Source organism: Helianthus annuus, chromosome 11 (genome assembly GCF_002127325.2).
Source record: "Helianthus annuus cultivar XRQ/B chromosome 11, HanXRQr2.0-SUNRISE, whole genome shotgun sequence".
Classification (NCBI taxonomy): domain Eukaryota; kingdom Viridiplantae; phylum Streptophyta; class Magnoliopsida; order Asterales; family Asteraceae; genus Helianthus; species Helianthus annuus.
Genome location: NC_035443.2, coordinates 73,161,370 through 73,179,413, shown reverse-complemented (window position 1 = coordinate 73,179,413; position 18,044 = coordinate 73,161,370). Strand labels below are relative to the sequence as shown.

At 38.6% G+C, this 18,044-nt stretch overlaps 1 protein-coding gene across 1 annotated transcript; it reads left to right on the top strand.

The window, feature by feature from the left end:
• The first annotated feature begins 4,027 nt into the window (after positions 1–4,027).
• On the top strand, positions 4,028–11,467 carry LOC110888386. Its single transcript, XM_022135915.1, has 13 exons — positions 4,028–5,153; positions 5,243–6,704; positions 6,775–7,641; positions 7,705–7,835; positions 8,958–9,060; positions 9,145–9,235; positions 9,475–9,627; positions 9,707–9,765; positions 10,207–10,330; positions 10,501–10,821; positions 10,900–11,031; positions 11,110–11,229; positions 11,309–11,467. The coding sequence occupies exons 1-13, from the start codon at positions 4,028–4,030 to the stop codon at positions 11,465–11,467; spliced, it is 4,848 nt and encodes a 1,615-aa protein (XP_021991607.1).
• The last annotated feature ends 6,577 nt before the right edge of the window (positions 11,468–18,044 follow it).

The window sequence follows — 18,044 nt, the reverse complement described above, 5'->3', positions numbered from 1 at the left end:
ACTTACGCGATGAGAATGACGACCTCGCGGCTATTACGAAGCTTATGGTGGGTGTGGTCCCTGATAGGACCCTAAAGTATTGATCCCATGGAAGATGGTTGTTTTCCCTCGGGTGGTATATGCCTGGCTTCGGTAGTGACGACGAGCCGTAGGTGGCGACCCTGGACAACAACTCTACTAGTGGGACGAGGTCCCTAAGATTCATATTAGTCATACTCGATTACATTCCTTTCCAGACAAGGAAAATGAAGTACTCATCTTGAAGGTGCCCCTCCAGTTGTTATTATTACGAATTCTTTTATTTCTATTTCGGCTAACGTTGTGCCTTCTCACGAATAATGACAACGGGCGTTAGCTCGTGGACCATCACGAACGTCCCTCCTAGGTTGAGGGTTTATAGACAATAGTATCCTCTCTTTGACTGATCGGCTGCTTGAACGAGAGAATGCTAGGGTGACCATACAAGACAATTTATTATTACGGGGGCCCACGTAATAACAACTTGTAGTGTATGGAAATCCTGGTGGGCTCTGCGGGTCAAGCTAATGATCACTAATCCATTCGAAATTAAATGCACCACATTAAACGTACGAAATATTATGTGTTCCTTTGAATGTCATTAATGGTTATTTATTGGTGAACAAGAAAAGGTAAAATTTATTTATTTAAAAATAATTCAAGAGGTGACATTCCCTCATAAAACTAAATCGATAAAAAAAACTTTCTAATGAAAATGATACAAAATTACCAAATAATAAATTGACCTTGATTTGAATTATGTATAGCAGCCCAAAGGGCACAATAAATATAATATTCTTAAAGGGATTAAATTATGTTTTTATAATAAAATAATATGTTAACCTTAATTTGAATTCGTATAAGTTAGAAATTTTCAAATCAATATCTTCAACTACTATAATTATAACAAATCATTCAATTTTTGTTTTTTGTCATATAACATTAAAGTTGTAGGTCTAATTGATAATGGACGTGCATTCCATCGTTGACTATTTTTCATCTCTCACACAATACGGAGTTTGGTATACCGTTACCTTCGTTTGGGTCGAGTTTGTTTTGTCTATCGCTGGTGAAAACAAATTATTGGTTATCTTTCTTGATCAAGCCGTAAGTGTCATTTTTCTTTCTTTTTAAATAAAAATTTATTTGTTACTTATATCACTAAAAATATCTTCATCTTTCAGAGACAAAAGGTAGCCACATTCATCCCGGCATCTTTAATTTACTTTTACGATGACATGAATTTGGTTGGCAACATGTTTGTATTAAGTCGTTTCCAAATTGAAAACTTCGAATACAAAGAGTGGCCAAAACATGAAAGGCACATCTTGGTTTTTAGTGACTTCAAGATCGTAATTAGTGAATATACTAAACTTATTCCATTCTTGAGCCATGTCCCAAGAGGGTTCCGTCTGTATCCGTTAGTTCCCTCTATCAAAACTCTGATGCATGATAGGAGATCAGTTAAACTAATGATCGGTACATATAAGTTGTTCATTACACATATATTTGTATATTATGCTTTTTTAATACATAATATAAAAAATAATTAACTTCGTTATAGATGTTGTAGGGAGAATTGTCATGGGTGAGCGTATAAAGGATCATTTTCATTTTGTTATTCTTCTTCAAGACGTGACGTACGTTTTTATCTTTCAAAACTTTCAAACTTCTTTTTTTTTTTTTTTTTGGTATTTGTAAGTAAGATTCTTTTGGTTTCTAACAAAATTATTATTTGTGACAGCGGTCATATAATGCGGATATCTTTATACGACACGAGGCATACTGATATTCTAAAAACTTATAGGGAAATAAAACGAAAATCTATTTTGTATGTGTCTCGGGTCAAGTTGGTTCGTCAGCCCGAATGTATGTTATTACATATATAATCTCTTTAAATTTTTTTAATTACTTTCATTTAGTGTGTCGTATTATTTACTTACACGTGTTTTGTTCCACTTTTAGGGAATGTTTTACGCTCTACAGACTTCAGTACGGTCGTGTTTGAACCAAACATGCCTGAGGCACATGATATTAGAATGTTCGGTTGTCGTCGTTGGAGGCCGTGTTCATGTTGAAACAATTTTTAATTGTTTAGTTTGCATCCCAAGTTTCTTTTTTTTTTTGTACGTTAGTATTTGTGTTTTGATTTTATGCACCTTTCTTAGTACCCTTCGCTAATGATTTTATTACACCTTTTAATTTGTGCTTAGATTTTGTTTAGCTTTCAATTTGGGTATTATTATTATTTTGTTTTGCACCAAAACTATATAAAATGGATTATGCAGTGCATTGAAGAATCAAGTCCTTAGATGGACACTTTACATGATTCACTAAATCATAAGCGAATCCATATGTCTTAGTAATTGGTAATAACAGAGTTCGCTTTGTATTACATTCTAACGAATTCTTGTGATTAATTCCCAAACTAGAATTTTGTAATATTATGAAATTGAGTATTAACTTTTTAGACTCATTTCAGTGAATAAAAAAAAGTCAAAGGTCTATTCTTACACAAAACTTAATCTATGCCTTAATTCCATCAAATTGAATTTAGAATTATGTCCGAATTTGAATAGGTTTTTCCAATCTAATTCGAATTCAGCTTTAGAATTTCATATCTCAAGCAAACCAACTATGAGAGGTCTCATTGAATATTCATTGGATCAGATTCAATACCAGATTCATTATTCGTAAAACAATATAGCTCGAAATCATTAATTGTAAAAAAAATTAGAAGGTGGTTATTGATAGAAGTTAGAAAACAAGAAATATTTTATTTTTTTTAAAGGTGGTTACTGAAACATTTAATTAACTTCTATATTTACGGTCCCACTCCCCATTATCACCTAACTTTTTGGTAATCAAAAACTTTCCTATGTATAATCTGTGTTTTCACAGAAAAAAGAAAAAAAAAACATTTTATCTATTCCAAGTGTTGTTTTAAAAAAAGGTATATATTATTTAGTGTTTTCATAAGTGTGTTTTAGCATTGTTAACCACTTCCTTAATCAATTATTGTGTAATTCTTAGGTTGAATTCACTTACGCGCCAATTCATCAAGTTCCACAACTCAATCTACAGTTTCAATCCTGCTAATCAACAGGTATGATAAAATCTCTTGCGTTATCTATTTCTCTCTGGTGATTTAAAGTATTATGCATCATTTTTTTATCTTTAATGTTGAACTATGCCATTGTTGTAATAATATGAATTGGATAAGCTGCTTGACACGTGGTGAAACAAGGTATATAAGTTGTTAAGTATGTGGCACATCTGAATATGACTAATGAAGGTAAATCATAGGTTTTGTTACACAAATGTAACAAATGTGCGTTGATCACAGTTAGCCCCACACAAGCTATCTCACGATACATATATTTTCTGCTCGCAAGGACAATTAGCAAGTTACGCGACGAATGGGTCATCCTCGCTTACGAGATCGGCCAGTTTCTTTGCATAATGACAATACACCTACACAAATACGTCGTACTGCTGGTGGTAGAAATACAATAGGTCCTTTAACTCCAGCAGCTTCTGCAGTACCATCTCCCTCAAGTTGTGTCAGTTTGAATTCAAATGGCCCAGTATGTACTCCTCAAAACCAAATGCTACATGGTGCATATGGCCAGTATCAAGATGAAAACACACAACGTAACGCTCCTACCATTATCCATCTTTTTTAATATTTTTATGTTGATTTGGTAATTTTATCATCACTTACACTTTGATCATTCCTATACTAGGTCGCGTTGAATCGTACTGGGACTGTGGTGATGCAGATCATGTATGTTCGCATTGTGATGCAATGGTGTGGTATTCAGAACGAACTCTGAAACATTTTGCGCCGTCTGTTCCTAGATTCAGCTTATGTTGCGGTGAGGGGAATGTCATTTTACCTTTACTTATGAATCCTCCGCAGCTATTGCTAAGTTTGCTGAATCGCAATGGTGAGCCACGGTCGTCAGTTTATAGAGACCATATCAAAGTTTTTAATTCACTTTTTTCGATGACGTCAACCGGTGGGAGAGTGTGTTCGCAATTAAACGATAGTCGTGGTCCGTATGCCTTTCGCTTGAATGGACACAACCATCATAGAATTGGCACTCTGCTTCCAACTCATGATGATGGTCGGCCTAGATTTGCCCAATTATATATTTATGACACGGCACATGAAATTGATAATCGCTTTTATGCTTTAAGAAACTGTGTTCCATCATCTTCCGATGAATCCATTTTTCGATCGTTGGTGGTTGACTTGCTGGCCATGCTTGATGAAAATAATGCATTAGTACAAGCGTTTAGGATGGCTAGGGAGAGGTTTGATGATTCGTCTAGGCAACCAGTTACACTTCTCTTGCTTGGCACACGAAATACACAGGCTCGTCAATATAACTTACCTACAGCTTCCGAAGTAGCTGCATTAATTCCAAGTGATGGTAATCCGACCGACTCGCGTGACGTCCTTATTCAAGAGCGAGATACTTACACTACAAAACGCATTTCGGAGTTGCACCCAAGTTACATGTCTTTGCAATATCCATTGCTCTTTCCTTATGGGGAGGATGGGTACCATCCAAATATTCCCTTATCACATAATACATCAGCAAGGAGGAAAAACATATCTTTAAGGGAATACTACCGGTATCGTTTACATGTTAGGGGTACTGAAGCTAGAACATTGCACTTATCTGGCCGTTTGTTTCAAACGTATGTCGTTGATGCTTATAGTGCTGTTCTGGAGAGCGAATTAAACTGGTATAGGCGAAACCAAACCACGATTCGTTCAGATCTATATAACGGATTGTATGATCATGTATTTAATGGAGAAACAAGGTGTGACTTAGTTGGACGCAGGGTTATCCTACCAGCGTCATTTACCGGGGGGCCAAGGTATATGCTACAACAATATCAAGATGCAATGGCGATTTGCCGTTGGGCTGGGGCACCAGATCTGTTTATTACTATGACTTGCAACCCGAGATGGCCTGAAATTGAACGTCACATTAGTGATACCACACCTGGGCAGACAGCATCAGATAGACCAGACATTCTTGCACGTGTTTTTAAAATTCGACTTGATGAGCTCATCAAAGATATAAAGAAAAAAAATCATTTCGGCAGGACGAGGGCCGGTATGTTAGTTACCTTTTAATTCTGCATTCTTTAATTCAACATATATTTCATTATTCGTAACTAAACTCATGTTTTGCTCAATTTGTAGTTATTTACACAATTGAATTCCAAAAACGTGGACTTCCGCATTGTCACGCATTGGTTTTTCTAGAACCTGCAGATAAGATTGGTACAACGGAAGGTATTGATAGATATATATCCGCTGAACTTCCTTCTGAATTACATGACCCAGCTGCTTTTGCGGTTGTTAGTAAGCAAATGATGCATGGACCATGTGGTGAACTAAATCCATCCAGCCCTTGTATGCATAATCAGAAATGTTCAAAAGGGTATCCAAAGAACTATTGTGGTCAAACGTTTATAAGAAATGATGGGTGGCCATGTTATAAAAGGCCGAACAATTCAAGAAATGTCAGGGTTGGTAGTCAAGATATTAGGCTTGATAATCAATTTGTGGTTCCTTATAACCGTGACCTACTTGTCAAATATGGTTGCCATATAAAGGTTGAGTGGTGTAACCAGGGTATGTTGGTTAAGTACTTATTTACGTATCTTAACAAAGGACCGGATCGTGCTACTGCTGTCTTGGAAGGTCCGAACAGTAGAACGACATTTGCTTCATTGTTACAAAATGAAAATGAAATTGAAGAATATATCAATTGTCGTTACATTTCAGCGATAGAAGCGTGTTGGAAGCTGTTTTCATTTGACATGGATTACCGGTCAGTTGCGGTTGAAAGACTACAATTTCATGAAGAAGGTTGCAATAGAGTCTACTTCCGTGACGATGATGATGTTGCTGATGTAGCCCAAAGAACAACATCTGCCCTTTCCAAGTTCACTGCATGGATGGAGGCAAATCATGAACACCCAGAGGGTCGAAATTTAACTTACGTTGAGTACCCAACTAAATACACGTGGCATGAAAAGGATAAAAAATGGATGCCGAGGTATGGTGCTACTACTATTGGTCGCATTTATCATGTGAATCCTTCTATGGGTGAGAAGTATTATCTCCGTTTGTTATTAAATGTTGTTCGGGGTCCACGTAGCTTCAAAGAAATTCGTACGGTTGACGGTGTCGAGTATCCAACATATATGTCAGCTTGTAAAGCATTAAGTTTACTTGGAGACGATGTTGAGTGGGTAGAGGCTATACGTGAAGCCTACCAGTGGAAGCTAGGGGACCAATTGCGTGAGTTGTTTGTGACAATTCTCTTATTCTGCACTGTTAGTGATCTGTCGAAGTTATTTTATGATTGTCTGGAATACTTATCTGAAGATGTTGCTTACAAACAAAGAACACTTCTAGGTAACCAACTTGTGGTGTTCATGGACGAGGAGATACTTAACTACACGTTGGTCGAGATAAATTCTATTTTGAACAATCACAATAAATCGTTGGCTGACTTTCCAGCTCTACCTCAGCTTGATCCTCATTTAACAGATGTTGGTTCCAATGATTTGATTATTGCTGAGAAACAATATAACGTGCAAGAGGAAACTGTGAAGTTCAATGAGCTACATAGGGGGTTGAATGCTATGCAAAGGCAAGTGTTTGATGCTATACTTGATTCAGTGAATAACAAAAATGGGGGCGTTTTTTTTTGTGTATGGCAGCGGAGGGACAGGTAAAACGTACTTGTGGAGAACACTTATTGCTTGCCTTCGTGCACGTAGGCAAATTGTATTGTCCGTTGCATCCTCCGGAATTGCATCTATGCTATTACCCGGGGGTCGTACTGCACATTCAAGGTTTCGCATTCCTATAGATATTCAAAATGATTCATGTTGTTCGATCGACTATGGCAGTAACCTTGCCCAGTTAATCAACGCTGCTGATCTAATAATTTGGGACGAAGCACCTTTACAACACAGGTATGGATTCGAGGCTGTCGACCGAACCTTTAGAGATATTTGTCGTGATAACATGGTTGACGCTCAACATCGAGTGTTTGGGGGAAAGGTCGTGGTTCTTGGAGGCGATTTTTGTCAAATTTTACCGGTTGTTCCGCATGCACCCCGTAGTCAGATTGTTGCGTCTGTTGTTAACAAGTCAGAAACAATATGGAATGCCTGTAAGGTATTTCATTTGACGACTAATATGCGCTTACACAATCCAGCTATCAGTAGTGATTCGCGCGAAAGAATGAAAACGTTCAGCAATTGGATCTTGGCCATGGGGGCCGGTCGCCTTCCTTCAATTTCATTGGTAGGGGAAGATGAAGCCACGTGGATCAAAATACCTAACGATCTTTTAATCCCGGTTTGTGACAATCCGATTGGGGCAGTGGTTTCCAATACCTTTCCTGATATTATAGACAGATTCAATGACATTCACTATTTAAAAGAACGCTGCATTTTGTGCCCAACGAATGATGAGGTTGATAAGATCAACCTTCACGTCCTTGAAAAAATGCCAGGTGAAATTCAAGAATTGTTAAGTGCTGATGAAATATGCCAAAGCACAAACAACTACGATGATATGTGCGCTTTGTATCCACCCGAGTTTCTTAACACCTTGAACTTTTCTGGGATTTAAAACCATAGGTTACAGTTAAAGATCGGTGCACCAATTATCTTGATGCGTAACTTAAATTTGCAAAAGGGGTTGTGTAATGGTACACGGTTGGTGGTTACGCAGATAAGTCGGCGTGTTATTGAGGCAATAATTATTACTGGTACACATGTTGGCGAAAAGGCATTTATAGGTAGGATCGATATGACTCCAACGAATACATGTTGGCCATTTTCTTTTAAAAGAAGGCAGTTTCCTATAAAGGTTTGCTTTGCTATGACTATCAATAAAAGTCAAGGGCAAACTTTTAAACATGTTTGCGCGTACCTGGTAAATCCTGTCTTTACACATGGTCAGCTATACGTGGTTGCATCCCGTGTCACGTCTCGTGATGGCCTAAGGTTTTACGTTGACAATAGCGGGAAGTGCAATAACAACCTAACAAGGAATGTTGTTTACAAAGAGGTGTTCTACAATTTACCATCCGTACCAACACGTGGTGGAATGTAGTTGATAGTCGGTAATTGTAAAGTTTTTCATAAATATGGACTATCTTCTCTACATGGTATAACAGGTGCTATTTTACTTCGTAGTACTCGACATCATTATTTTTGTCACCATTGTAATCATTTAATGTTTTATATTTGTAAATATTGTATTCATGTTTACCATATTTCTATTTACTCATGTTTCACCAACTTTTCAGGTTTCTCATCACCATAGCATGGCTTATAATTTCATTAGAGACTTACGTTGCAATCGTACTGACAACCGGAAAATAGTTGTTATGGTCTCACGCATATGGACAACATACAACCCCAAAACAAACCGTGTTCTTTCTAACGACATCATTCTTTCAGATGAGTGCGTAAGATGATATTTATTTTCATATATAGTGCTATAACATATTCTTTTTCCTAAAACTTAGCATTGTTTCTTTTTAGGGTTTTACTATTCATGCAAGGATACCTCCTAATTTGATTCACACTTTCAAGAACCGTTTGGAAGAGGGATGTGTGTATATGATTGATAACTTTCTTGTCCATCCCTATAATATGTTGTACCGCCCTTTGCGACGTTGTAAGTATCTTGAATTTTCACGGTGGACGAGAATCTCTGCTTGGTCTACTGAACCGTCGTTGTTTAGACGCTATGTTTTTGACTTGGCTCCATTTGAGGATCTAACCAAACGCATTAATGATGATCACTATCTGACAGGTTTTATCGACGTCTATACCATCTATTTTTATCTAGATGATTATGTGTAACGTTCTTTTAAATGTAGATGTTTTTGGTGCACTACGCGCATGGGGTCCTATTACCACTGAATTTGCAACCGTTCAATCATGTAATCGGGAGATGCGTCACATAGTTTTATCTGATGAGCGGTAAACTTTACAGTACATTTTGTTTGTATATGTTAGTTGTATAACTTAGCTAAGTTTTTTCCATTGTTGCTTAAAACAATATAGTGGCAACAAACTTCGTGTTACGTTATGGGGCAAAGCTGCACTCAAGTTTACTAACGAGGCCATCCGCAGTTATGGAAATAATCAAATTTTGGTAATTTTGACTGGTTGCAAGGTCCGATTGTTCGACGGTATGTTTTCTCTAAAAAAGATTATCTATTTACATCATTTAATATCTCAAATTATATATACTTGTGTCACATTATACCAGGGGGTCCGTGTTTAGTATCAACAGTTGCAACTGAACTTTATCTAAATCTGCCTTTCCCTGCTGTCACTGAGGCCTTCAAAAACATGTATAGCAATACTTTCATAATTTTGCTTTCATTATAGCAAACAATTAGTCTACTTGTATATAATGACTTTATTTATGTTAACAGTGAGGTGCCGCCTGTTACTTTCACAGTGGATGAACAAAGCAACGAGGACATGAGCGTTGTTAGTCTCCTTGACATCTCTAATTATATAAAAGAAGGTCTTCCTAAGGTATCGTGTCATTTTTTTTATTCTATAACCTGCATCCTTTTGTTTGTCATGGCTAAAATTTTCAGTAATCTTATTAAAGGGAAAAATGTACAATGTCGAAGGCACAATAATTGGTGTTGATTTGAAGGAGGATTGGAAGTACGTACGGTGTACCATATGTCGCAAGAAGACGACTTTTTCTGATGCACGATACCTTTGTTCGTCATGCAACAGATATGTCGTCAACCCACGTCAATCGTAAGTTTTCTATAAGATATTAAAACTAAGGATGAGCTCGGTACCAATCGGTACCGAAAATCCCCAAAAGTGGGTAGCGGTACTGATACCTAATGTTCCCGGTACGGAACGGTTCCATACCCGTACGGTACCAATATTTGTTGGTAAAATATCGGTAACTACCGGTACCAAACTGTAACCTAACCGACACCGAAAAGTGTCACATGTTGGTATCGATTCGGTAATGACAAAGTACCCGGTTCGGTAGATTCGGTTCCGGTTCAGGTCGGTACCCGGAATCATTTGCTCATCCCTGATTAAAAACACACATATTATATATTCTTATCGGTTTTGTTTATTCAGTTATAAACTAGCTGTTGAATTATGGAACGAAGGAAAAGAGATTACATGTGTTCTCTTTGACGATGCTGCAAATCTTCTTCTTGGACTTACGGCTGAACAATTGATTGTAAAGAGCTTATCAGAGGTATACTTTTATATATTATCATGTACTAATCACGTCATATACCCATTCATATATACCCAAATATGCCCATGTCTGTATACACATTCATGTTTGTTTTTATTCCTTTGACATTTCATGCTTATGTTTTTTTTTGTTGTTAATGTATAATGTTGTTTCTTGGTTTTTTATAGGGTCCTGATGATCCGTGTTGGATATATGAATTTTTGATGGATACTTTATGTGCTCAGCATGTAATCTTTAGGATTAAAGTTGATGAATACAATTTGGCACCTACTTATAGTCCACGCTTCACCGTATCAAAATACTTGGGTGACGAAATCAATAACCTTGCTACCACTACACTTCCTTCAACATGTCCTTCTGCTGATGTTCTTCATGACGAAACTACCGAGTATTTAGCTCGGATCAATGATGACGAATGGGACATGGTACACGAGTCATTATGGGGACCGCGTGTTTCGCCGACACAATCTAAAACGTCAACGTCATCGGTAATCACTTTCACGTGTAGAGAAACTTGGTATATGTACTTTTTTTCCTTACTCTAAATGCGCGTCTAACAACTTTAGGTGATTGTTGATATGGAACATGAGGTTGATTGTGACATTTCTAAGTCTCCCCCAACAAACGATGCCAAAAGTACACCAAACTTGTCAGATGCGGACCAGACAACGAATCAGCAAGAAGAAACTACGTCATCGGTAATTGTTTTTACATGTAAACAAGGTTTGTGTATATACTTTATATTCCTTACACTCACTCTTGTATAACAACTTTAGGTGGTTGATAATGTGGAACGTGAGGTCGACACTGACATTTCTAAATGTCCCGCAGTAGATGATGCTAGATGCACACCAAATTCATCATATGTCCACACTGCAGCAAGTCAACAAGAATCGGTAATTGTTTTTACATGTAAAGAAACTTTATATCTATACTTTGTATTCCTTACACTCATACTTGTACAACAACTTTCAGGTGGTTGTTGATGTGAACCACCAGGTTGCCTCAGTAGACGATGCAAAAAATACACCAACTTTGACAAATGGGCACCATGCATCAAGTCAACAAGTCGAAAAAAGGCCATCTTTGAGGTTAAAGAGGACGATCCAAAAGCCGAAAAAATTGAGGGAGTAAACCATGTTTGACTGTTATAACACTTTCCCACAGTGGTGCCTACCGTTTACTTTTGCATTAAAATGACACCATTTCATGTTTTGTCACTCTGTCATTTTTATTTTATATTGTTGTGTGGTTGTACACTGTTCACGTTCGTTTTTCTTTTATAAGTTAAAAATGGTGCTTTTGTTTATAATGTTGTTTAGATTTGTGTCCACTTAATGTGGGTGTTTGAGATTGCTTATTTTGAGCTCCTTTTAAGTTTTTGACCTCTTAAAAGTTAATAGGTCATTTTTATAGTTTTTGGATAATGTGTTTTGAGAATGAGGTTTAGTGGTTTGAAAAGAAGAAAAGAAAAAGTTAGATGGTTGCAACCTTTTCAAAAAAGGATATGGAAAAGAAGAAAAGGAAAAGCGTTGCTGAACACCCTCAATATACATTATCTTTGTTTGTTACATTGTTAGCGTAAGCCGTCCAACGGACGGGTATTAAACTAGTTGGGTTGGTTTGCAAATGGTTTTTTTTTTAACTTTTACACAAAGGCTTTTTCATTCCATATCGGTTGCTGAGATTTGATGAGTTGAATTTTGAAGTGGTTATTAATTATAAACAATAGGTCCATATCCGATGAGACAATTCTACTTGGTATTCTTTTTAATACATTTATATATAAAATTGCACCTTTCGTCGTTGATGAACTTCAATAATTACATTGAAATACCTATCTATGTCATGTTATTGATGGTAGTGTTGTTATGGTTAGAAATATAGGTGGCTAAATGGGTCCGGTTGGGTAACGGGTTAGAGGGTTATATCTCCATTTCATATATTTATGTTTTCATTTCACGTATTTATACCTCAATTTCATATGTTTATAAGCAAAACTTTTAGCCTAAGTTTGGTTTTTGCAATTTCATATGATATAGCATGAGCCATGCTACAATCCCTTCATTGCATTATTCGACTTCTATGGGAATTATAACAAATTTGTAGAAGCTCGTGGAGCTCAAGGGATATCAACGTATTCGTCACACGGGTTAATGCGGCGAAGGATTTTCCTACGTGGGACGGTCGAGGTCCACAAGGTAGGAAATACATACTGTAAGGATGGAGACGACCGTTTGGTTTCTCCTCCTCACCGAATTACCTCCTTTCCCACTTAGGCATATGGCCAATACACGCAAGAGGTATTACGCATTTTGGATTGCGATTATTCATGTTATCATTGTTTCAAAACATGTACGAAAAATGCGATCTTGAGGTTTCCATGACCAATTACATTCTTAATTCTTGGACGCATGGTAGGCTATATCTGTCCAAACACAAGTGCTATGTATCAAAAATAACATGGCGCCAAAAAGAAAATCAACGCCCAAAAGGGGCAGTTAATCAACACCCTACTATTAAAGTCGAACTAGAGTTTTATTGCACAATTATGAGGTTGCACACAAATGCATAACATGGGGTTGTTGAGTCGACACTAATGATGGTACTGATGTTATCGGCAGCTCAAGTGGTTCAAATTCTGATGGGACGAGAACGAGTAGCAATGCCACACTTGGAGATGCAATCACACCAGATTTTAATTCTAAGGCATCTCCGGATTACAAGCCGTGAGACCTCATCGATACGGGAGGTGCGGTAAGTTATGTCCGCTAAATAAAGACAATGAAGTCAGTTAACCGTGCTAGTAAATGTACTCCTAAGTAAACAATTTGGTAAACGAATAGTCATCTGTTGAGGGAGACGATAACTTGGTGGAATCTCCAAGTGCACACTATAGGGAGTAATACAACAAAGAGGTTATTGTGGGAAGAACTCAAGGATCTAACTCGAGAATAATATTGTTCGCTAGTGGTAAATTCCAAGGATGGGAACCGAACTCTAGAACTCGATTATGATTAGAGCGAACGTAGCTGGTTACCCCGACACCTCTATGATCTCTAAAAGATTGTTGCATACTAGATAACACCCCAATTCAAATGCACTGGGCGTTACATTTGGGGTTTAGCCATGAGATACGAAGCTGACATCAAAACGTACGCTAATAACTTGCCAAAAATTCTGAGTGAGATAAGTGAAACTCTCACCATGAGGGCACTTGCAAAAGTGCCAAGAGTAGCAATGTGGTGACACTGAGTACAAAACGAAAACTAATGAGTTAGATATACTCAAGAAAGAACCAGGATATTTTAGCTGTGGCAAGGAGATCACTACAAGCATGGATGTTTAATGACGAATCAAGCAAGTGAATAAGTGAGTGTATGAGTAGAGCTAGGAAAACTCCCCAAAATCCCATCGTTGCCATGGGTACGTTCTACTCTACAACCAGCATGTATCAATCCCTTGAATACCAAAGTCGGCTTAGCTTAGTGTCTTTAGATACAAAGCATATCTATATACGTGTTAGAGTCATGTAGGTTAGACATGTTTTACTCTAGCAAGTTAGCTAAAGCGGAATTAGCGGAGTCATGTAAGGTCATTAAGGGTCGTCGATACGTTTCCTACCAACCGACCCGTTGCATCCATTTTGGTTAATACCGGTGTCAGTATTAGTTTCATCCCCCAAGAATTCGAAATATACTTGGCCAAGAGTCAAGTAAGCTAGACGTTCCCCTCATTCCATAGTATTGGCCAACAGTAAATTAGTCGAGTCGGGAAAAGGCATTAAAGGATGCACACTAGAACTTTGAGCACAGAAATTTAACATTGAGCATCTTACCCGTCCAATTGGGTTGTTACGACGTAGTTTTTGGCATAGACTAGGTATCCGATAATCGAGCCACAATCATATGTCACGAGAAGATCATTCGCATCCCCCTGTCCGACGAGAGAACATCTTTTAGTGCACGGGGAGAATCAAGACACGCTACTACGAATTATTAATTGCATGAAAGCTCGGAAGAGTCTAAGTATAGGATGCATTGCCTTTCTTGCCCACGTGGTTGACAAGAAGGCCGAGGAGCGCAAGGTGGAGGACATACCCCCTGGTAAAGGAATATCCCGAAGTCTTTCTAGAATACTTTCCTGGACTACCTCCACAACGACAAGCTGAATTCCGCAGCGATCTACTGCCAGAAGTTGCACCGGTGGCGAAAGCTCCGTATCGACGGGTGCCCTTGGAGATGCAGGAAATTACCTACTCAGCTTCAGGAACTACTTGACGGAGGATTCATTAGACCGAGTTTCTCACCTTGGGGAGCTCCGATACTATCCGTCAAGAAGAAGGATGGAACCTTTCGGATGCGCATCGATTATAGAGAACTAAACAAGCTAACTTTCAAGAATCGATATCCTTTACCGAGGATCGACGACTTGTTCGATCAATTACAAGGTCCCAGCCTTTATTCCAAGATTAATCTAAGATCCGGATATCATCAGCTGAGGATTCAAAAGGAAAGCATTACTAAGACAGTGTTTAGGACTCGTTATGGGCATTACGAGTTCCTTGTCATGCCTTTCGGCTTAACAAACGCTCCCGCCGTTTTCATGGATTTGATGAATTGAGTATGTAAGCCATATCTCGACAAGTTCGTGATCGTATTCATTGATGACATTTTAATATACTGACGAACAGAGGTGAAACACGAACAACACTTGATAACTATTCTGGAGTTGCTTAAAAAGGAACAATTGTAAGCCAAGTTCTCAAAATGCGAGTTTTGGATTCGCGAGGTGCAATTTCTCGGTCATGTGGTGAACGAGAATGGAATACACGTTGATCCAGCTAAGATAGAGGCCATAAAGAACTGGAACACTCCAAAGACCCCAACGGATTCTAGGTTTAGCGGGATACTATCGAAGATTCATCGAGAACTTTCCTTAAATTTCTCAACCGCTAACCTCACTCACTCAAAAGGATAAAAAGTTCGATTGGGGTGAAAGACAAGAAATGGCATTCCAAACGCTCAAAGATAAACTATGCCAAGCGCCAATCCTATCACTACCTGACGGCACCGATGACTTTGTGGTGTATTGTGATGCATCGCACCAAGGCTTGGGTTGTGTATTAATGCAACGTGAAAAAGTCATCGCATACGCGTCACGATAGTTGAAAGTTCATGAAAAGAATTATACCACTCACGATCTAGAATTGGGCGCAGTGGTGTTCGCATTAAAGATTTGGCGTCACTATCTCTATGGTACTAGTGTACCATATTCACAGATCATAAAAGTCTTCAACAAATATTCGACCAAAAGGAATTAAACATGCGCCAACGGCGATGGGTAGAACTGTTGAACGACTATGACTGCGAAATCAGGTACCATCCGGGGAAAGCAAACGTGGTAGTGGATGCTTTGAGCCGGAAAGAAAGAGTGAGAACATTACGAGTACGAGCTTTAGAGTTGACAATCCAGACAAACTTCACTACTCGAGTGCGTGATGCACAAAAGGAAGCCCTAAAGCCAGGAAATATACGAGCAGAATACTTGCGAGGAGCAAGGAAACAAATGGAAACAAACAAAGATGACACTTTATATTTCAGGGGAAAGATCTGGATTCCCTATTTTGGTGGCCTACGAGACTTAGTGCTGGATGAAGCACACAAGTCCGATATTAAATTCACCCAGTATTTGATAAGATGTATCAGGACTTGAAAGAATACTATTGGTGGCCTAAAGTTAAGAAAGATATTGCGACCTACGTTGGGAATTACCTAACTTATGCAAAGGTCAAGGCCGAATATCAAAAGCCATTTGGGTTATTACAGCAACCCGAGATTCCTGTTTGGAAATGGGAGCAGATATCAATGGACTTCATTATAGGACTCCCACGAACTCCTCGAGGTCATGACATGATATGGGTTATTGTTGATCGATTAACCAAGCCGGCTCACTTCTTACCTATTCGGGGGAAAGACAGCAGCTCGAAGTTAGCTGAAATCTACCTCAACGAGATTGTGGCACGTCATGGAGTGCCTATTTCGATAATCTCGGACCGGGATGGTCGCTTTGTGTCAAGAATATGGCAATCATTTCAAGAATCGTTTGGATCTCGCTTGGATCTAAGCACAGCATTTCTTCCGCAAACCGATGGACAAAGCGAACGAACCATCCAAACGTTTGAAGACATGCTTCGCGCCTGTGTGATGGATTTGGGCGGAAACACTATACGGACGGAAGTGCCGATCACCGTTGTGTTATCACACAAGCATCAAAGCCGCCCCATATGAAGCACTATACGGACGGAAGTGCCGATCACCGTTGTGTTGGGCGGAAGTCGGAGACAAACAACTCATTGGCCCTGAACTAGTCCAAGAGACTACTGACAAGATAGCAAAGATGGAGACCGTATCAAAGCGTCTCGTGACAGACAAAACAGCTACGCGGACAGAAGATGTAAACCATTATCCTTCGAGGTCGGAGACAAAGTCTTACTAAAGGTCTCGCCTTGGAAAGGCGTAGCTAGATTCGGGAAACGCGGAAAATTAAACCCGAGATACATTGGGCCATTTGAGATTCTAGAAAAGATCGGTACCGTCGCGTACAAGTTAAAACTGCCAGGAGAACTCAGTAACGTACACGACACATTTCACGTGTCGAATCTCAATAGAAGTCCGACCATCGAGACAGTTATCATCCCAGCAGATGAATTTCATGTAGACGACACTCTCCAGTTTACCGAAGAACCTGTTGAGGTTATGGACTAGAAAGTCCACAAGACAAGGAGAAGTCGTATCAAACTAGTTAAGGTTCGCTGGAACTCACGTCACGGACCCGAGTATACCTGGGAATGGGAATGTGAAGATCAGATCAAGGCAAAATATCCCCACTTGTTCGTGAAGAATCCTACAAAGGATAACTCAACTTGAATTTCGGGACGAAATTCTTTTTAACAGGGGGAGAATGTGACAACTGGCAAATAACCGGCAGTTCCGTACAAACTAATCACTATTTTATTTACATAATCTCATGCATTTAGCGTAACTTAAATACGTAACTGTGTCGTAAAACAGATAACAGTGTTAGGACAAGAAAACAATGATAAAACATATGTTGGTTTTTGTCGTATTGCGAAACCAATCAAACAATGTCCTAAAAGTGTTGGTAGAAAGTGTTGCGTGCACTATTCACGGTTACACTATTCACGCCAGCTGAACCGTGAAAACAGATCGAAACTATGAAAAACAACACACGAATAACATAACTGAGTCCATTTATACAAGAAAACAATAATACAAAAACATATCTTGCAAAGATACGAGACTTTCCGGTACAAAGCCCTAATTACAAAAATGTCTGTTTCGGCTAAAATTATAACATTTTAACTCGTCTGAAACTATGATTTAGCATTTCCGGAACTTCAGAGTTATGACAAATGATATCAAGCATATGAAAACATTTTAAGGATATCAACGAGGTGTCCAAAACCATAAGCTTTTGATATTGCATCGCTATGCATTAAACTAGTTCGATACCGATCCGGTGAACTAGTAAGCGGTATTTTCGCCACTATAACAACCAAACGAAGAGCCTAGCAAGCTAGTTATGCCTAATTTGGAACTCGAAATAACTTCATACATCACTTGAATGCGAGATAACAATTTGCGGAAATATTCGTCGGTACGACATAAAAGCACCGTTAGCGAGCCGA